This window comes from Pomacea canaliculata, linkage group LG7 (genome assembly GCF_003073045.1).
Source record: "Pomacea canaliculata isolate SZHN2017 linkage group LG7, ASM307304v1, whole genome shotgun sequence".
In the NCBI taxonomy this organism is placed as follows: domain Eukaryota; kingdom Metazoa; phylum Mollusca; class Gastropoda; order Architaenioglossa; family Ampullariidae; genus Pomacea; species Pomacea canaliculata.
In genome coordinates, this window is record NC_037596.1 from 16,786,641 (window position 1) to 16,808,137 (window position 21,497).

General features: G+C 37.2%; 4 protein-coding genes across 4 annotated transcripts; 1 reads left to right on the forward strand and 3 right to left on the reverse strand.

Annotated features, from left to right (window-relative positions):
• The first annotated feature begins 3,149 nt into the window (after positions 1-3,149).
• LOC112569610 (kelch-like protein 24) lies at positions 3,150-8,577 on the forward strand. The gene is made up of 6 exons (XM_025247446.1): positions 3,150-3,671; positions 4,273-5,072; positions 5,327-5,552; positions 5,788-5,816; positions 6,366-6,575; positions 7,467-8,577. The coding sequence occupies exons 1-3, from the start codon at positions 3,326-3,328 to the stop codon at positions 5,372-5,374; spliced, it is 1,194 nt and encodes a 397-aa protein (XP_025103231.1). The 5' UTR covers positions 3,150-3,325; the 3' UTR covers positions 5,375-5,552; positions 5,788-5,816; positions 6,366-6,575; positions 7,467-8,577.
• Positions 8,578-10,393: 1,816 nt separating this feature from the next.
• On the reverse strand, positions 10,394-15,580 carry LOC112567466 (ectoderm-neural cortex protein 1-like). The gene is made up of 4 exons (XM_025244158.1): positions 15,550-15,580; positions 12,380-13,141; positions 11,246-12,069; positions 10,394-10,756 (listed from the first exon to the last, which is right to left on the reverse strand). The coding sequence occupies exons 1-4, from the start codon at positions 15,578-15,580 to the stop codon at positions 10,445-10,447; spliced, it is 1,929 nt and encodes a 642-aa protein (XP_025099943.1). The 3' UTR covers positions 10,394-10,444.
• Positions 15,581-17,698: 2,118 nt separating this feature from the next.
• On the reverse strand, positions 17,699-18,952 carry LOC112567467 (kelch-like protein 35). The gene is made up of 2 exons (XM_025244159.1): positions 18,251-18,952; positions 17,699-17,746 (listed from the first exon to the last, which is right to left on the reverse strand). The coding sequence occupies exons 1-2, from the start codon at positions 18,950-18,952 to the stop codon at positions 17,699-17,701; spliced, it is 750 nt and encodes a 249-aa protein (XP_025099944.1).
• Positions 18,953-19,435: 483 nt separating this feature from the next.
• LOC112569614 (ectoderm-neural cortex protein 1-like) lies at positions 19,436-20,913 on the reverse strand. Its single transcript, XM_025247451.1, has 2 exons — positions 20,540-20,913; positions 19,436-20,224 (listed from the first exon to the last, which is right to left on the reverse strand). Exon 2 carries the CDS (start codon positions 20,183-20,185, stop codon positions 19,448-19,450), a length of 738 nt encoding a protein of 245 aa, XP_025103236.1. The 5' UTR covers positions 20,186-20,224; positions 20,540-20,913; the 3' UTR covers positions 19,436-19,447.
• Positions 20,914-21,497: the final 584 nt, after the last annotated feature.

Below are 21,497 nucleotides of genomic sequence, written 5' to 3' on the forward strand. Positions count from 1 at the left end.
GAACCAAAATAAGAGACAGTGACGCAGCAGTCTTCTTGATCCGGATCGCTAGCCGATGGACACATTCATTATCAGCATTAACAACATGTAATGTGTTGGTCAGCCGTTTTTGTTCTTTGGAGAAGGCAGAGAAGTGTTATTGTAGCATAGGCATGGTCGCACATACATGTCACCGCTCTCCCCACAAGTAATCACATCATCACTTCTCACCAAGACATTACACCACCAGCAGCAGAAGCATCCAACCCAGCATTAGTTTTCTTTCTGGACAGCTGAATTTTGTCGTCTGCATGAGCACCCAGAAAAGTGTAATATGATAATGTGCACCAGCTTGCTTTGTTTGCCAACATTCCTTTTTCCTATATACAGTGTACTTATTTACTTTATAGTGTATATATATTCACAGGAATTCATTACCAATATTATTACATTCTTGCACTCTAACAGAACAAGTAATACCCACGCTTGCCACATGTAATCATTATTTAATCAGCGCAAGTATCATCTCCGATACCCTACGCTTTACAATATAGACACAGTTTATACTTCTTTATGTCGAGTGATTTTTTGTAGCATGCTGCTTGTACTCTTTTCTTTAAATAAACTAAAATTCTGTCTTGATAATTTGTGTCCAGGATCCTTGAGTCGACTGTTCAGCGTGTTTGTGTGGCTGTATTACAATTAATGTTATACATCCGGCAGTTTACAATTGCACGATACACAATATCCAATATTGGAATTATTTTTCGAATGCTTATAATTACAATTAGGTTTAGTAATTTGACAAAATTTTTGGTTTTTATAGAAATAATGACTACTCAACATTAAAGTTTGTTGTTGTCTGAAGAATACAGTAAAGTTCAATAAAATCCCTTATTTTGGGATGATGGCCTATTGTTAATTCATTTTACATGTTATATGAAGGGTTCTAACAGGCTATACTATCAGCATTCCTGTCATCTGACAATGAACAGTCTGTAAAGCACACCGTGCTGTGTATAAGTGAATAAGTAAAGAAAAGGGAAACCCTTGATTCATTCTGATGTTACCTCACATTACATTTTCTCATCAGCAGATAAGCAACATTATTACTGATTGTTAAGTCTGTCTAGAAAAAAACTTATAAAGATAAGCTAAAATATAATGACATCACTCAATCCTTGACAACACACAAGCAGAGAGTCGAGGTTTGACTGCTTCGGCGGTAAGATAATGATACAGCTAATTGTATATTTAACAAAAAGGTAATAAAACTTGGCTACAAATACTGAGCTAAATAGAATTCGGTGGAGTTTTATCAGGGTTAAAGCCCTCGTCTTCATATCACATGGTACGAAAAGTTAGCTTTGAATATATATATGTCTTAAAAGTGTTCCTACACGCGGAATTATTTTGTTCAGATGATCACCGTTTATTTGAACCTCTTAGCTAGACGACTGCAAATAATCAAGTCAACATTTTTGTAATATTAAGACGAGGTTAGTCTTCACACCGTGCAAGCTTGTGTACGTGAATGAACTATCTTCAAACATATAAAATAGTTCACCGCCATACAAAAGCCGAATCACTCACACTACTGGATTTTTGTTCCAAACTGGCTTAAGCCCGTAACTCTCACCTGTGTCAACTTTTAGCTCTGTAGCTTCAGACAGGTATTGGTTAGCTATTAGTCTACTTTTCCGGAAAATTCAGTTTGATTTGAATTGCTTACCCGCGCGCGGTCTTTTGATCCCGGTCGTTGTGCACATCCAGGTAAATGCTTTCTTTCTACCATTTATGTTACAGAATAACTAATGTTTGGGCAGAAATTATTATTAATATATTGCATAAGTAATTATAAAATGTAGAATGTATTTGAGTGAATTATACATCTCCAGGTACGATTATTTCTGAAGTGTCGAGTTATGCTCAAATACCCGCCAGAGTGCATATTCAATTCCAAAAGAATATTTCAATAAAGATATAGGGTGATTAGAAAACGTCAAGCGTCCTAAACAGTAGACAGACAAATTTACTTGTATTTTAGGCACAATGATAGATTAGTCAAATAGACATAACAATTTGTAGAATATAATAGGTCGCTCATTGTCTGAATCGTTCAGAAACTCGAACACGCAAGGCTTGATACCCAAAATTAATTTACCTCAACCGGCTATAGAGGTTGGGAAAAGTAAGGAAAAAAACGCGGTTTTTAACACCTCACTCACTTCTCAAGGATCTAAAGACCTGGAGTCCACCTTAAATTTTCTCTTTTTTCCCTTTCTCTCATACACACTACTAGTCTACATTTTGGGGAAGTTCAGTCTGACTAGAAATGCTTATCTGTGCGCGGTCTTTTGCGCCCGGTCATTATTCCCAACCAGATAAATGCTTTCTTTCTACTTTTTACACTTTCGTTTACAACATTTAATATTTCATCAGAAGTTCTTTAAACACCACTGAATATATAACCTTAAAATGTAGACGTCATTGGGTTATTTAGAGATACCTATTGTTTATTATTCATGTAACTTCATAATCTGGTACATTCTGCTCAAATACCAACAGAAGGCTTTTGGGATGAATAGATAATATAATTATTATTTAAATTGCCAAGTGTTATTTCAGCATGTAGGTAGACACTAGTTTTTTTCTTTTTAGACACATGAGATATGCATTTACGAACATCTTAGAGACATTAATGAAATATACATAACAATGTGTTACATATAATATGGCGGTTGATTGCACATGGGATAAAATAAGTATAATATACACACATGTATATAGTCACAATTTTTTAAATAATCATGCTATGTTTTAGTCCATTTTTAACGTACTATGTGAAATGAATGACAAAAAATATATCAAAGGCAAATAATATTATGTATTTAATGACTATTTGTGCTTTATGAATTAATAATGTTTCGTTTCAGTTTCAAGCCAGTGTAAATTTTCTTAGATTGGTGTCTGGTGTAAAGCACCATGGGTTACAAAGATGTTGAAAAAGCAGCCAGTCGCCAGATTGTCAGCGGCATCCGTCAGTTATATAAGAATAAAGAGTTTTGCGACCTATGCGTGATCGTTCAAGGAAAAAAATTCCACTGCCATCGTCTTGTCCTGGCGTCCGCTTCACAATATGTTAAACAACAAATTTGCCCAAAAAGCGGGTAATCCATGTCAAAGATGAGGATGTGTCTCCAAAACAGTTTGAACTTCTTCTAAAAATCCTTTACAAAGGACATTGTTTGATTTCCCAAAAAACAGCGAAGGATTTCTGAAAATTGCGGGTTGTCTGAAGATCGACTTTCTCGCGAAGCTTTGTGAAAATTTTCTACTGAAAAATATGCTGCCTGAAGATAGTGTACAAGTCTGGAAGTCTGCAGAAAAATACAGACTACGGATTCTCTCTGACAAAGCAATGAAGATGACTCTTGACAATATTGAAAATATTCGGGAAGATGAGTGGCTGGCTCTGCCTAAGTCCTTACTTTTGATACTCCTTTGCCAGAAGCCTAACATGAGCATGGAGAGGATATGTAACAAAATCCTTTCCTGGGTTAAGCAGGATGAAAAAGTAAGAAAAAAACATCTGGTAGAGTTCCTACCCTTCCTTTCCTTCCCTTTAATGAATCCGACATATGTTTCTCGGCTGACTGGGACCAGCCATCATTTCAGTGACATCTTATTTGGTGAGTTGGTATACAAACACTTTCATACTGCAGGTTTCAGTATTATTGACAAGTTTTTTTACAAAGTATTTAGTGACCAAAATGGTAACAAATCTTAGAAAAAAAACACCAAAAGGAAAACAGAGATTCTAGTCAAACTTTCAAAATTAAATTACTATGTATCTTGAACACTGTGGTTTTCATTTCAAGTGTTGAATAATTTGTCTCAGTCCTTTTGTAAAAATTACAATCAGTCAATGCTTAGTGAACACGTTTTAAGGCATTTAATTGGCTGCATAATTTAAAAAAATGCTTAATGTTGATGAGGAAAGATAGTTACTTAAATAATTGCTCTTAAGCAACAGCAATAAGCAAGATGAAACAATGTCACAACTAAACTTAAACTGTATATATTTTGCGTAACATACTCAAATTCCTAGAAATATATATATATCATTGGACAAATGTTAAAAAAGAAATAATTGATCAAAGAAAAATTAATTTATTTCCATACTTGGCAACAAAAGCATACACATACACTTGTGCGTATATATATATATGTTTACGATTTACCTCTCGAACAAGCTTACATGATTTTTAAAGGTAATTTGTTTACATGCAGAATACGCAAGTGAAGGAAACACATATCACGTAGAAGGTATCTTGGAAAAGGACATAAATATTCAAAGACAGATTCTGAAAAGACAATCCTTCAAGCTGACCAAACCGGACTTAAAGATACAGGCTCGTGGCTTAGTTGTCGAGGGCCAAACAGGGCGGGTATATTCGTTCGGATTGCAAGACGACCGCCTGGAATTCCACAACCTGAGATCTCCATCTATTACGACAGGTAAATACATCGCAAGCTGCATGTGGCGTAACGAGGTATACCTGAGTGGTGACAAGCACTTTATTGTGTACAAACCAGATAACAATCAGTGGGAAGTCCTCCCTGATCTGCCTGATGGCAAAAGGAGACGAAAACACTCCATGTCGGCTGTGAATTCAAACATTTATGTTCTTGGGGGACGTGACAATGTTCGACAATGTGGCAATGACATACAATGTTCAATTTTGAAATACAGCATTGGAGACCGAAAATGGAATGATGTTTGCAATTTACCAGTTAATGTCGCAGATGCTTCATCAGCCGTTTTGGGACATAGGATTTACGTGTTTGGCGGCAAAAAAGCTGATAAAAAACCGACAGCCTTGGTTCAGTGCGTGGACACACATACAGGCATCGCATACATAGCTGGAAAATTTCCCTTTCCGACATACGGGCTACGGGCCTTCAGCAACGGGGGTATCATTTACCTCGTACTGCCTACAGGAGAGGTGTTACGAATGTGGGAAGACTTCTACTTGGCGGACAAACGAGAACTAGAGTACGCTAGGAAGAAGGATCAACCCTTGAAAAAGGTCTGTCAATGTCTTGTTTACCTCGCTATCTCCTCTTTACAACAAACTAAAACTAATATATTGAGGCTCAGACGCAGATGAAGAAATGTAAAAGAAGTTCAGCATACTACAATCGTCGTTTTCCTTTTGAAATTATCACAATATTTTCAATTTGATTGTTGTATTGATTATGTAATAAAATAACAGTTACTATATTTCATTTTTAAAAATCAAGAATTTGTTTTGGTAATTGGTCATCAAATATCTTGTTACAGCCAACTGTTTGTCTTTATAAAAATAGCACAAATCCCTGCTCGCCGTAAGTTTGGTGCGTGCTTGTACGAAGACGAAATCATTGTTTACGGCGGTCAGACGGAGCAACAAGATGTCTGCAAGTCTGTGAAGATCAATATTTCGAGTGGGGTCACAAAAGAAATAGACAACGCCGTTAATGAAAAGGCTTCCTTCGATCTTCACACTGTCAATCTGCCAGTGTTAGAGGTCAGTTCATTAAAATTAATGCTCACTTTTTAACTCTCATAGACTGTATCTATAAGTGCTCAATTAACCGATAAAATATTAAACCAGCTTATTTCAAGAAAAAAACACAATCATATCATTTTATAAAGGCTGTGCAAATGTGTTGAAAGAAAGAAAGTGAGAGAAAACACATTAGAAAGAGAAAGATGATACATCTTAGAACCTAACCGTTTTTTTTTTAACAACTGTTTTTCAGTCAAGCAAAGCGCCTAGCGATGCATCAGGGTAAGTGTTTCTAACGTTTTATGATTTTACATAAATTGATTCTTCATGGCATGCATTTTTTTCTAAAAAATTAGTAGTAAGTTCCCTTCACTCCTTTCTGTATGAAGAAAACTAAATAACCACAACGTTCCTGGAAAACTACCATAAAATGTGAGCTTAGAACACCCCTCTAAGAGATATTCTAAGACTTGTTGACAGAAATCTGACAGCCTTTATGACTCTTTTTTTACGAATATGTACACCAAGTGCATGAACTTTAATACACTGAAGCTGGGCTGAATTTTTTTAAAGGAGAAGACACTCAAGAAAATGCTGACAATGGAGCCAGTAATGTCTAAATTTAATTAGTAATATGATTGCATTGTTGATAAGAATAAGAATTGCTTTATTAGTTGATCTGTTTCTTTTTTATGCAAACTGTAATGGGCTTGACCAAGAAATCCCACTGCTTTTAGTTTCATTTCATTGCAATATCGATGAAAACAAAAGAATTATATTCATTTAAATTAGATGTGAAGCCGAATATGTAAATTATGGCTTTTTCTGTAGAATTTCTTACGCTGCCCCGAAGACCACGTCCACTCAGACGACTGAAGACATCACTGGACCTTCCCACAAGCGTGACAAGTCGCCCACATCATCCGAAAACAGTGAATATTCAAACAGGAGAACGGAGACTTCCAAGCGAAAACATCCATCGGACCAAACAAAATCAACATGTGTAAAAAGGCTAGCAATGCACTCTTCTTTTGTTGACAGGTAACAATAAAAAGCAATGAGGTGGACTTATTTCCTCTATTTTGTTATTTATCTTAGCTAAAATAACACGAAATTTTTAGTAATACTTCAGATAAGACTAAATTAATATTTTTCTAGATTTAAAGAGGTAATAATAATAATAATAAAATAAACACATGAAGGACGTAAGAATAAGCAAACAACATCTGAACAGCGGGAGGATAAAAAACAGTACTGATGACGAATAAAAGACAAATACAGAAAATGCTAAAAGGAACCAAATAACAAGGACTGAGAATATCCTTATTTTGCAAAAAGGAGGACTAGTAAGGAAGTAGATATAAGCAGAAAAGGGAGGAAGGATGTGAAAAAGGGCTAGGAATGTGGAAACTGGTGTTAGGAATAATGTGTGTTTGGGGTGCACGTTTAAAGGATTCAATAGCGGGAAGGTGGCGGATATGGAAAGGAAGAAAGTTTCTTTGTTTTTCTGCACAATAACTAAAACTCTTGTGGCCATATGCTATTGTTCAGGTGACATGAGCAGTTAGGAGACGATAATCAGACGAGGAGTGAAGTTGTCTATCTTGGATGTAAGGGAAGAGCAGTTTAGATAAATAATCAGAGCAGGTGTCAGCAAAGAAATCAAAACACAGCACGGACAGTTTGTACTGAATGCTAGAACGGATGGGTAGTCACTGTAGAAAAGCTTTAAAATATATTTTGATTGGAAAAACATTGTCAGAAATGTGAAAATCTATAAACGCAGTGTAATAGTAAAGTAAATAAAAATAAAATATGTACACAACACTTTACTATTCCATCGCTAATTGATACCAATTGATAGTAACTGGAAATTCTCGGTAATAAATACTGCGATTTTTAATACATTCTTTGATTTGCTCATTATGCTAGTTCGATTCCAAAGACGACTCCACATACAACGATGAAGCCGACTACTTTGAAACATGGACTTTCTAGCTTGAATCACGAAAGGCCATTGAGGGACTTGAACAGCGCGTGAGTCACAAGGAAGATGAACCCGGCGATCAAATTAAAGAGATTTGGAACAGTTAAAGACGAAGATTTGTATACACCCTCAAGCGATCATTTTATATATATATGATTTATGCATGCTATCCATATTTTACTGACAATTATCAATTTTATTACATATCATCTATAAAGAACTTTTGCAAAAACTATATTGCTCATTATCTACAGTAAATTCACTTAATAAAACCTAATAGTTTACTTGTCTTATATGTTTGTGAGTAGCAATTGCTAAATGAAGATTATATCTCCCCTTTTATTTGTATAATAACTTCTTTTTAAAAAAATACCCGTTTAGAGTTTAGAATAGATTGCTGTATATAACTAGCTTAGCATTTAGAATTTTTATAGTTTTTTTGATCGTTTAGGGTAGCTTTCTAGTTTGTTTTTCTTAACTTTTACAATGTTTACGCAACCCTAGAGTTACTACATTTTTGCTTTGTATCCAGGTTATTATGCTGTGTTTTTGTGACATGATTTTGCAGTGAAAGACATGACATTGAAGGAGCTTATTTTCTGTTACTCATTGAATGACATTTGCTAATCCTGCTTTTTTAACAGTGTGAATGAGCATAACAACAGAGTATCACATACATCAGAGTATTTTGATTTTCTCCATTTAACTTGTAGGTCGTTTACCTTGAAAAGTTTACCTTGTCGCACAGTTTTGTGTATATAGTTTTAGCGTGCACATTCATATGTCCGAAATTTTGTATCATAACCTGTATTTTTTTCCTTTCAACGGGCACTTAGCACGCATGCAAATTATAATTAACAATCATTACAATTCAGTTTTTTGATATTACAGTAACATTTTGATATTACTCATATTAATCAATGTATTTCTAATGTTATGTAAAACATTAATATTTGTTCCTTTTTCAAAAAAAATATGCTACAGATTTTATAAATTCTGTTTTACTTAACTGTTATTTTATTACTTTTATTACTTATTATTATGTTATTACTTCTTTTTAGCTCTACGTTCTGCTTTTTTTATTATCAGTAGTTTTAAGGAGTTTACTCAATTTCAGAATAGTAAAAAAATTGTAAAAAAACCTATTTGTTGTCAGATTTATTGCGTGTCATGTCATGTTTGAATTAGGAACACAACCAACTGTGTGCTGTGTTTCGTATGACAAGCCTATATTCTCATAAATGCATGAGGTGCGAGCATTTAATCCCCTTCACGACACTTCATCCCAGACACTTAATCCCTACACTAACAAATTCAAATCATGATTAACTTCAACGTCATTTGAACATACAACATTAGTTAAAGTTCATATAAGCTCTGATATGTTGTTCTGCGGGGATGGTGTCTGGGGATGAAGTGTCTGGGGATGAAGTGTCACTGCTGTGCACCTGTGAAATGTGCGTGACTACCTTATTATCAGTAAATTCTATGTTAAATTTTGTTAGACCAATCCGTTCAACCAACATTGTATTGTTCAAGTTTATTATTTCGGTCTTGGTATCCAAGACAGATCCCTAAACATTTATTCTTCACAAGACCAATGACTTAAAAGCATCATAACACATAACCCACGAATAGCCGAGTACTGAAAATATAGATATGTAATTAAACAAGATGTTTTTCTTTGGTCATTAAAGAAAGAGCTAGCGCAAGTTTTGAAGTCCTGCACATGTTTATTAAGGAACAGTTTTATTTATTCCACTGATTACAGACCAATCACATAACCTATATTTTTTTACATACTTCGTCTTCATCAAATCATCTAAACACACATCCTCCACATAAAAATTGTGACACCAATGTACGAATCAAATATGGTCTGTCCGGATTCAGGTGCTTCACTCAAACCATTCTTTCTGCTGACAATTTCAATGAGTTTACGGATTTCGATGCTTTCTATTTGTAGCCTGAAAACAAGAAGACATTTATTTCTTTAGAGATATTCGATTAATAATTATTTTACTGCAACTATAACGAAGCATGAAATATACTACAGCAGTTTTGCCTCCGACAGTCATTAAATTAAAAAAAATGATTTTGTGATTAAATACTTCTATTCCTGTGTAGGCAATAATACAACCATATCTACATACATGCAGACATACGATACACTACATTCAGACACATGTAGGTATCTGCGTAGTGTATACCAGTTTGATTATTAATAAAGTAACTCTTGCCGTCAATAATTCTTAGATAAATTTCTCTGTTGTCTCTTTTTTTCTTACAAATTTTATTTTATATCGCATTTGTAACCCACCGCTAGACAAGGCTCCAGTGTGTCTGCACGGCATCTCCATCCCTTGAGGTTAGGAAAATCCACAATGACCTCTGAACTCCCAAACAATCCTAAAACAGTATTTACACCTTTTTCATAACCCAATGTAAGTACCAGTCTCAAATACAGCATATCTAAACATACATAAAACAACCTTTCTCATACAGACGGAAATCAAACACAGTTACAGTTATGTCACTTAAACCCTGAAAGATACATAACTATATATGAATAAATATAAATAAATAATTTGTTAATAACTGAAAAATCTCACTTTGTATTACGCCATCACCAGTCGACTCTGTTATCTGCTGAGGGACGATCACATTATCATTAGCTTTATGTCTGACCGTTTGAAGCACATCTGACCGAAGTCTCACTCTGTCCCCACTTTTGAAAGAATGCCTTCTGGTTTTTACTACACACAGATACACAGAAAGATGCATCAGAGCATGCACACACTCACTGAGCAGTAAAATGAGATTTATTCATTGGTTTGTTTAGTAGGGAAAGTGCTTCAACCTTGATTGGGTTTCGAACTGTGGGAGAAAAAAAATGATGTTAAATATATTTATTTTTTTGCATTCATCTTGAAAACGTAGAAGATGAAAGATGAAAAAGAACAGGAGGAGGACAAGAGTTCCAAACGCAATTACTTTTAGTGAGCTTCATCTGCGGCACGTTTAAAACGTGGAGGTCAAAGTTCGTGGCCCCTGCGGTCAGGGTGGTTCGTCTGCTGATGATGTGGCCGGTGGTGATGTTGATTCTTTCTACAGAAGACAGCGGATCGCCTGTGTCAGTGTGACCACCGCATAAAATGATTTCTCCTTCATGCAGGCACGCACCGAACTGATAGCGAGCTGAGACCTGAGCAACTTGTTTGAATGAAACTGTCGACTGAGATTTCAATAAAAAAAAAATCATATGGATGTTAAACGCAAGCATGAAAACATTTTTATAAATAATTCTGCACAGACATACGGTAGACATATTTCTACACTTTAAAAGCTTTATTGTTGCTTTATTATATAAATATGTAGGTTGGTCGAAGGGATCCGCTGTCTTCTGTAGAAAGAATCAACATCACCACCGGCCACATCATCAGCAGACGAACCACCCTGACCGCAGGGGCCACGAACTTTGACCAGATGTTATAGCGTGGAGTGTGTTTGATGAGTAAGCATTATTATAGCTTGCCCAAGAAAATCAAGACTGGACGATTTTTTTTTGGTAGAACAATGATGTGTGTTGTCAAGGGACAGAAGTAACAATAATTATCTGGATACTTCATTATGTACAAACAAATCTTTAAATCAACGTGTTGATGCTGAAAGAAAGTATGTTGTAAAAAACTGTTATACTTATAAAGAACCTGAGTACACTTACCTGATCTTCTGTGCCGATGTCTCTCCCTGTAGCTAAAAGCTGTTCTGCTTGTTCTGCCATGTCGAAATCTTCCCACATCTGCAGCACTTCTCCCGTGGTGAGTACGACGTAAATGATGCCGCCATTGCTGAGGGCACGAGACCAACACGTAGCGGATGGAAGTCTGCCAGCAACGTACCCACGGCCAGTCAGCGTGTCCACGCACTGGACCAAGTCTGTGTTCTCTTCCCTTGAGTCCGTCCCGCCGAAGACGTAGACTCTGTGACCAATGACTGCAGCAGACGCTTCGCGGACACCGGTTGACAGTTGGCATACGTCACTCCACGTGCTGGTACTTACATTGTACATTGAAACCTGTGGTGACGTCCTCTTTTCTTCCGTCGTCCTCTTCTCCATTCCACCCAAAACGTAGATGCACGAGTTGACGGCGGCCATTGCATGTTTCTCCAGACCCTCGCCAGGCAGGTCAGGCAACACTTGCCACTGATTGTCACGTGGTTTGTAAACAGCAAAGAACTTTGACATCAAAGTGCCGCCACTGAGGTAGACTTCGTTTCTCCAAGTGCAGCTTGCAAAGTGCGGTCCTGTAGCTTCTGGAATGGGCTCCAAGTCGCGATGTGTCAGGATAGTGTCCTGCAGTCCAAAAGCGAGAATCCTCTGGAGGGAATGGCCGGTCCTTGTTACTCCCCCGAGAAGAACAGCACGTGACTGGATCTCGGGCAAGCTGACCTTCACGGATTGCTGGGCCAGGATTCGCTGCTGAATGTTGCTGTCTGTTCCTCTGATACCTCTCAGGTGAAAGGTCACACCTTCGCTGACTCTCTCTAAATAAACATAACCTGCAGTTTGTTTGGTGTATACAATTTTTTTGCCAAAGTGCATACATTACCAAGTGAAGTGTATGCTATGTACGTCGATATTTAGACATACTATTTTAAAATCACACAAGCAGGTTGCAGGGCTCTTTTGGTATCCCCACTATCCTAACATCAGTTAATCCTAATTTTGTATAAATATTTTCATAAGCTACTTTAGTGAATACACTTTGAAGCATAACACCTTTGCAAAAAGTTAAACTCTCTTTACGAAAGGTTAACTTAAAAAGAAGGTTAATTATAATATTAAATTGCTCACCAAAGAAGACATTTCTCATTTCATTACTCTGGCTTATCATAAGCTCGCTTAAATAGGACGAACTGAGATGTGGGAAAGAGATGAAGGGAAGAAACTCTGTCAGGTGAACAGCTCTTTTATCCTGATCGGCCGCCACCCAGTCTGTGATGAGCTTACAGGTGTTGTCCATGCTGAGTTTCCTTTGCAGAGAGAGTAGGATGAGGAGCATGGACTTGGGCAGGGTCAGCAACTCATCGTGAGACACTCTGTCAATGCTGTCCACGGCCATCTTGTAGGCTTTGCTAGCGAGGCGAGGAAGTTTGTATCCTTGCGCAAACTGCCAGACTCCTAAACACACTTTAGGACGAAGATTTCTTAAAATAAACTCTTCGCAATGGTTCGTGAGGAAATCCATCTGAAAGTAAGCAGACATCTTCAGAACATCTTTAGCATTGTTCTGGGTGACGAAGTCCTTGCCTTTGTACACAAAGTCCAGCAGAGAGCTGAAGAACTGTGGAGAAACGTCCTCGTGGTCCACTTGCACATGCGCAGTAAGACCTTCCTCGGTGGTTGATGCCAGGCGAGACTTGAAGAACTGAGACACGGAGGCGAGGACTACGCGATGGCAATAGAAGTCTTGGTCTCTTACAGTCACATGCAAGTCACAGAACTGACCTGCTTCACGAAGCTGACCCAGGCCGTGGAATGTGTGGGCAAACACCGCATCACGGAACTTCCGGATGCCATGATGTTTTATAATAGACGCAGAAACGTGAAACGAGGCTTTAAGACATATGAACAATATATAAGACAAAACTTTTATTACACAAACGATATTTGAGGAACTGAAGAACAAAAGTAGAATTAGAGGAAAGTCAGAAAATTAGAAGTTCTAGAGCGGTATTCATGAAGTGAGGGTATCTCGTTGTCCCGGGGAGATCATGAACAGATTATTCCAAATGTCTTGTTAGTTAATTCTTTGATTTTAAAAAAAGAAGAAAGTTCTGACAAGACCGGGGACATGCACTCCTAAAAATTCTTTTAACACTGCTCCTAATTTTTTACAATGAAGCACGTTATAAGAAAAAAGTATGAATATAGGGCCAATAATTTACTGTTGGTATGACTATTGCTTACCTTCTTAGCTATAGTTACTGCGTCTTCCTCTCACCAATGAAATGTAAATAAACACAGTGAGGTTTCTGCAGGAAGAACACAAGCTTTTGAGGTGCAGCTACTTCGTGACAAGATCGCAAAACAATGCTTATATGATCAGCATACTGTAGCCCTGTGGATTTAAAGCCCTACTCTAGAGCAAGATTTCTTACTGACTGGACCGTGCTCGAAAAGTCGAACTGTTCTCGAGGTCAAAGATTACCACGCATTGAAAGACTCTACACCATGCAATTATACATACGATTATGTAGTCAGAGTGCAAGGTACAGACAGTGGGGTAGCTTGTTTACCTATTAGTTGGGTGTGTCCATAAAACTTAATTGTGTAATGAATTAAACCTCTTTCTGTGCTTGTATGTTGATTCTTGTAAAGAAAGACTAGACAGAAACTAATAATTTCCATAAAATTTATGTATTCGGAATGGTGTTGGACTGTAGTAGACCTTCTGTAAAGCAGCAGTGTATTTGTTCAGTGCTATCTCGGTACTACAGTAGCAGCATGATATATCCAAGCAAGACGAGGCAGGCTTTATCTGTGAAGTGTCCGAGTTCGTGTGAGGGTCACATCTAGGCATTCATGTCAGACTTTGCCCACTGCAGAGGATTAATGGAAGCACTAACCACTTAAGTACGAGATAACAAAGAAAGGGAATTAATAGAAGTGGTAACCACTTGAGAACAAGCAAACAAAGAGGAGCAATAGAATCAGTAACCCCTTACAGCAACTGGGTCACCAGTGCCACCAGACCAACGCTTCGGTTCGCTTCCACCGACGGACCCCCCTGAGTGATTCATGGGAACGATAAAGATAACAAGGATTCAAGGACTGCCTGGCAATGATCTTCGTCTTAATTTATCACCGCCTTTGTGGTTTCGGAAAGTTTGGAGTACACAAAGGATAGCTGGACTGAAAGCTGTCTGCGCTTTGTGCTCTTATCAGTCTGCCACACTTCACATCCTGTTAGGTTGCCTGGAACTCTAGCTTGAGGATGTGGTATTACTATCCAGAGAGGCTGAAGTATGTACTTCATATCATCTCAACTGAGTACTTAGCCATGTGCTTAAAGAATTTTTATCTGGCACTAATGTAAACGTGAAAACGATCTTATTCATTTTCTAACTTTGTAGGACATTATTCATAATAGTGACGACGAAGATGTGATGATTATTAAAAACCTAGAAGGAATTTCGCGCGTGGACACGATGGCAATTCATGTAAGAAAGAAAACAATCAACAGTTAACCATACACCAAAGAAACACAAGCATTACCGCACGGATGACACCATGACAAATATGAACGAGAGAAAGAATTGACTTTCACAAAATCTGACATTTTATTGTTTTGATTATTACAGCAAATTAAAATCAGTTTTAATATACACGGTCTTTGATAATAAGTTGCACAATAATGTTTACAAATGCTTTGATGTAAATTTATGGCAAATATTTTACACAAAAATGACAGGAAACACAGTGATGTCCGACATTACAAGACACTGTATGGACAGGACGAATGACTAATTCATGTCTTAAAATTCGTACTTGCTATATTCATTAATGGTAACTAGCTGGTTTTATTTTATTTATTTACTTAATTTTTTTATCTCTATACACTGAGTTTCTTAAAGTAAGTTTGGCTTGCTGTTTTTTTTTAATACAGATGCTGTAACTATATGACTACTAGTGTATACAGATGAGGTTTATCTTATTATTACTATCAGAATTATTAATGTGTGGTGTCTTTCCTTACTAGGACTATGTTATCATTATCGCCTTCAAAAATTTGTGCGCGTCCTTATAAACATTCTTCCAAACAACATTGTCCACATCTGTTTTAAGATAGTATCAGAGAGATTTAGCTTCTTTCTTTGATCAACAAATAGTAAGGAAAGCTTCACGCATTTTGTCAATACCTGAACATGTACTAATGAAAGAATTTGTATTAATGAGCTTAGATAAATGCTACTCCATGCCAAGATGTAAAAGTAACAGTACAAGTGTACGGTTGCACAAACCCCTAGATTCATCTTTTCTCCATGATTCCATCGTTGCAGACTTCAAGTCAATAGAAGTTTTGCCTCTAGACATGTGAATTGTTGTCTGTCTTAAGTCAGGGAAAATAACTCTTCATTTTCTCCTACAGTCTACTCAAGTCGTGACATGATTGTTCATGACGTCACTATAATGGCGGAGCGTCTAGGCATTAGTACTACAAACAGTGTAAATAATAATAATCATAAATGCAAAATTTGTACAGCGCATACTCACACTACTAAGGAGCATGTTCCTAGCGCTTAAGATCAAGAACGAAACATGGACAGCATACGAGGGACAGGAAAACAAACAAATAACATATTAACTATAAAAGAATAAACAACAGTACTAAACGAAGAATAAAATCAACTACAGAAAACACATGCGGTGTCCATGCAATAAGTCAGATCTATATTGCCTACTTCGGTATCTTTCCGGCCATAAAGAAAAATCCGGTGAACCAAAATATTTGCAGTAGACTGGTGAGCACCCGAAGACGCACCAGTGAGTCTTTCTTGAGTTTAGTAAGAGCAGAAATAACAGCAGCGGAAGTAGATTACCAGGTTCTCTCAGAATAGCAGATGATGCAGCAGCAATCAATCCAGTTGTTCAGATGATCAGGAAGCATGCTGCAGTTGAGTAATATTGCCATTCCAGGCACGAGAGTTTGGCATCTTGACCGTGGCTGTCATAGAGTCATAGTCAATTTCTGAAATAAAAAAAACTTGTCAGCTTTGTAAATCTTTGATAAACAGACTATGTTAGCCTTTTGAGTTTTGGATTTGTTCTCAGAACTTTCTAGACCCATCGCGTCTACTTTAAAAGAACAAAAATCCTACATCTCAGCTTTCTTTCTGTTTAATTTTATATATTGAACGTGAGTGTAAAGATAAGCTTTGCATTATTAAATATTATTAGTGAAAGTTTATATTCCTATGAAATACCTGTGATGGAGCAAATTCCGGAAAGAGTTTTAGAACCGAGCACATACTCTGGAAGTATCACTTTGTCCCCAACACGAAATGGCTGTATCACGGCTGTTTCTGTGTTATTAATAAAGATACATAATTAGAAATATATATGAATGTACACAAAAAGTATTATGATGAACCAAGAATAAGAAAGTTTATTATGCAATGGATGTCAGATGTAACTGAAAGTCGAAACCCATGCCTAGGGGATGGAAAGACGTTGGTATTGCTTATTGCTTCAAGTTTTCAGCACTAAGACAAGGCTGTCACACAAGTTATTTTTAAAATCCAGCCATGATGGAGTATACTCATTTATTATATAAATATTCTAGTTGATAAAATAGTTGAGACACATAAAGGAAAGAGAGAAAGTGAGAAATATTTATATCGAAACAGATTTGCCAGTCTGTATATATTTCATCACAGGGCACACGAGCAATTTTGAGCTTATTAATTCAATGAGGTTTTATTTCGAGGATGTTTTCAATAAACAGATAATGAACCATTACTCATTAATTGTCGTTATTTTAGAGTGCAGGTTTTTTTTTAACCAATGAAGGGTTGAGCTGAAAGAACGATCGATGGCATATTTATTTCAAAATCAAACTAAATAACCTATTGCTATTTCGAAATGCATGCCTACATATGGCATTAGATTATTAATTAGGGTTAAATGTCAATTAAAACCTCGGGTATTTATTGACCTTCATGGCAAACAAACGCTGACCCCATTCTCTGTACAGTAATGTTTCAAGCTGCTACATAAAAATGTAGTTGATGTATTTGTTCATGTTTGTGGATATTTTGGACAGAATTCTATTTAGAAACACGCACAATGGTAAAAGCGTAGGATAAATAGATGTTTCCACCTTCTTTTAAGAACGCCTGTGGAATGTTTAATAAATGGAGATCAAACTTTGCTGCCCCCGTAATAAAAAGTCAAAGATTTTGTCGATGTAGTGCCATCTGCCAATGAAATGGATTCAAATCTGTCCAGTAGCTGTCGGTCCTCTGTCTCGCCACCACACACAATTATCTCCCCTGCATTCAGGTATGCGCCGAAGTGACGTCCCTTTGGGAGCTTGGCCACATCCTTAAAGCTGACTGTCGACTGGATCGGCTAATGACACGTAAAGCCAAGACAGATACACAATTTTGGTTAGTAAAAGAATAAATGTGGGGTATTCCTGAGATGATGTATCACTTTCTGGAAATAAAAAGATTTAAAAAAGGTAAAAGGAAAGAATGTAAAATAATAGAGATGCTTTCGTGAGTCCATCGCTGAAAAGAAAAATTAACAAAGTGATCGGGAGAGGTGCACATAATTATTTTCCCTCTCTCTCTCGATCTCTTTGTATCTTTTCTCCTCTCCTCTGTATCTATTTGTTTATCTCGATATCAAAGCGACCAAAGGGTTTGAGCTCTATTACAATTATTTACAGTCAAATGAGTGAAGAAATAATAATAATAAAAATTAAAAAATACAAATTAGATAAGCCTAGCATCCAGGTGGGGAGCACTAACATCAATAAAGAAATGATGTCTCATCATCCAGTTCATTTGTGCATGTGATTACTATGATACATGTAGAGTATATGTTCATATGCTGCTGTCTACTACATAAGCACCTCTGAGGGCTGGTGTGTTTTTGTATGAATGTGTTAGCTGCGCTTACAAAGAAGTTGACAGATGGTTGCAAAAAAATGCTTACGTCTGACCAGTGGTCATCAATTTGGTTTTTTACCTCAGAAATTAATTCTTCAATGCGTTCAGCCAAAGCGAAGCTCTCTGTCATGGACAACACATCCCCTTCAGGTCTGACGACGTAAATACGTCCTCCATTGCTCAGTGCACGCGCCCCGTAAGTGGGTGAAGGAAGTTTTCCGGTTTGATAGACGCTGCCACTAAGTGTGTCCACGCACTGTACTATATCTGTACCGTCTCCTGTAGTATTTATCCCACCAAATAGGTAAATCCGATGACTCAGAACTGCCGCAGCAGATTGCTGGACAGCTAGAGGCAGTTGACAGAAGATGCTCCATTCTTTGGTGCTTGTTTTAAACTGCAGTACATTGAATGAAATTGTTTTCTCACCAGTTGAGGTTTTCATAAGGCCACCAAGAACATAGATATTGGAATTGACGGCAGCCATTGCATGCTTTTCTCGTCCATCATCTGGTAGAGAGGGCAGCAACTCCCACTCGTTGTCTTCTGCTTTATAAACGGCGAAGAAGTTTCTCATTTGGGAACCGCCGCTAACATAAATCGCGTTGTTCCACGTGCAGCTTGCAAAGTCGAGTCCAATGTCTTCTGGCAGAGATGCTAAAATGTACATCTTCATAGCATTCTTCTTTAAATCGAAAGCGTAGGTGTCTCGGGTGGGTTTCTCGACTTCTGTGTAGCCTCCCAACATAACGACGCGGGTCTTGACTTCTTGTAAGTTGAGAGACACCGACTGTCGTGCCAGAATCTTTCGCTTTACACTGACGTCACTATGTAAGCGGAAAGTCAGACCCTCGCTAATTTTTTCTAAATAGAAAAAAGATAATAAAAAAGAAAGAGGACCTAAATTATCCAAATGATCATTTTCTAAAATTTTCATACATAAATGTACGATCTGAATTAAAACAAAGGTTGCGATAAATAAAGTTGAACGCCATAACTATGAACGTCTTTAACGTTTCTAAATCATACAATAGGAAAGGTCAATGCTAACGTGAATTATTTAATTAGAAATAGATGACGGACAAAACTTACTTCATAATTTTATTTTTCACACCAAACCACCTTTTCAATAGGCAAATCCGTATTAATGATTAAGAGATATTTTGGGTATCTGCAATAATTTATTTTTATGAAATGAATGCTGTGGAACTGATATTTGAGCAATAAAGGCTGCCCTACTTATTTACTTACCAAAAAGTATTTCTTTGAATGGATGGCTGTGATAAGTGAAAAGCTCGCACAAATAAACTGAGCTTAGAAGAGGGAAGCAGACAAACGTGAGTAGCTCTGACAAGTAAATCTGTCTTGTATCCTGATCCGCCTCCACCCAACGTAGGATGGTCCTACAGATGTCGTCCATACTGAGCTTCTGTTGCTCCGACAAGAGAACGAGAAGCTTGGGTAAGGGTAGAGTCAGTACCTCGTCCCTCTTCGTGACTACGGATATTTGATCAACAGCCATCTTGAACGATTCCTTCTCAAGCGTCTCTAAATCGTACTTCTGTGCAAACATCCACATTCCCAAGCATTTCTCCGGTTCAAGCTTTTCTTTAATGAATTCTATACAGTATACTTCCAAAAATCTAATCTGCAGATAAACAGACATTCTGAGAATATCCTTTGCGGTTTCATTTCTAACCACATTCTGTCCCTTGTAAATGATATCCATCAAAAATCCGAATGACTCCGAAGAAACATCTTCATGGGTGATGTCAACTCGTCCGCTAGAAGATTCTTTCCAACACGGCTTTAGTGAGGTCTTGAAGAATGAGGACACAGAAGCCAGCACCGCTCTGTGGCAAGGAAACTCTTTCTGCCCAACCACCACAATGAGGTCACAAAAATCTTCTTCATCCACTTGCTGGCCAAGACCGAGACAAATATTGGTAAAGGCCCTGTTTGCTAGAGTTGCACTGGTCATGTTAGAGGTGTAGAAGGTTCACACTGAATAAAACACTGCCTGTGTGTAAAGACAATTCATATCATTGCAAATTAAGCTTTAATGTTAGCAGTAGAATACGAAGAAGATAAGACATTTTTAGTGTAAATGAATTTTTTGCTCATGAGTTTGCCGAAATATATATTACGGATGCATGCCTGCTCAAGAGAGATAACACCCTGCTAGCAGTTTTTTTTTAAAACGCATTCAGTACCTTAGCCTAGTGAATTGCTAAGATCCAAAACAGATTCGCTTGTATTGAAAAATCAATGCCAGTAAGTGTGTTTATCAAGTTCATGCTACAAAAGATTTAGCCAGTAACAAAACACAACTTACCTTGAATAGCTCAAGAGATCGGAAGCTGTCACCAACTGTAAAAAATAGCAAGGAGTCAGTGAAGACAGAGTATCATATATCAACATCACCGGGGCTTTGTAACAAAATGTCTGTGCAGCTCTTGCACTTAGACTTAGTACTGAGAAATGAAAAAAATAAACTTTCGGTTTCGATTTCCAAGTAGCTGTGTTTGGAATTTTCAAATAGACCATTCAGACGAATGTAAGAAAACAAACATGCTGCTTAAATGACATTATAGGAACCCTATACATTTAATTGTATATCATAATGATGTTACTTATATGTATTTATATTTATAAATAGCACTTTCCCCACCATAAAAGGCGTGCTGAAACCGCTTACTTAAAAGAAAAGAACATAAGAATGGATATTGGTCTCAAAAAAACAGATAAAAAATCACTGTATATTTATGACCTTCACCTATAGGAACAGACAACACTGTCAAACTGTATTGATGATGATGACTCATTGATGTGGACAAGGACCTTCACCTTGTTTTTTGCCAGATGAGGAAAGTTGATGTACGTCTGACTTACTGGTGGATAATCAGACAGTTGAGATTTGGAACAAGTGAAATGCTCTGTTACAGATTTTTCTGACATGACCTGCGTGAAAATGGAAACTAACTGCTCTCTACTGAAATACTGGATACTTAAAAATAAAATAAAAAGCTAGAGACAAATTATTGCTTAGGCCAGAGGCTCGTGTTAGAGGGAGTGGTGTTAGGAGTAGTGTTTACGGAAGAGGTGTGTTTTCAGTGCACGTTTAAAGGATTTAATTTTGGATAGGTGGTGGACATAGAAAGGGGAAGAGTTGAAATAACTGAAATATGAATAACGTATTGCAAATGTGCCCAAGGGTATGGACTTTTATTAGAGATACACCTTACTCTAAATCGGATTGGAGTACAGTGGAACCTCGGTTAACGAACTTAATC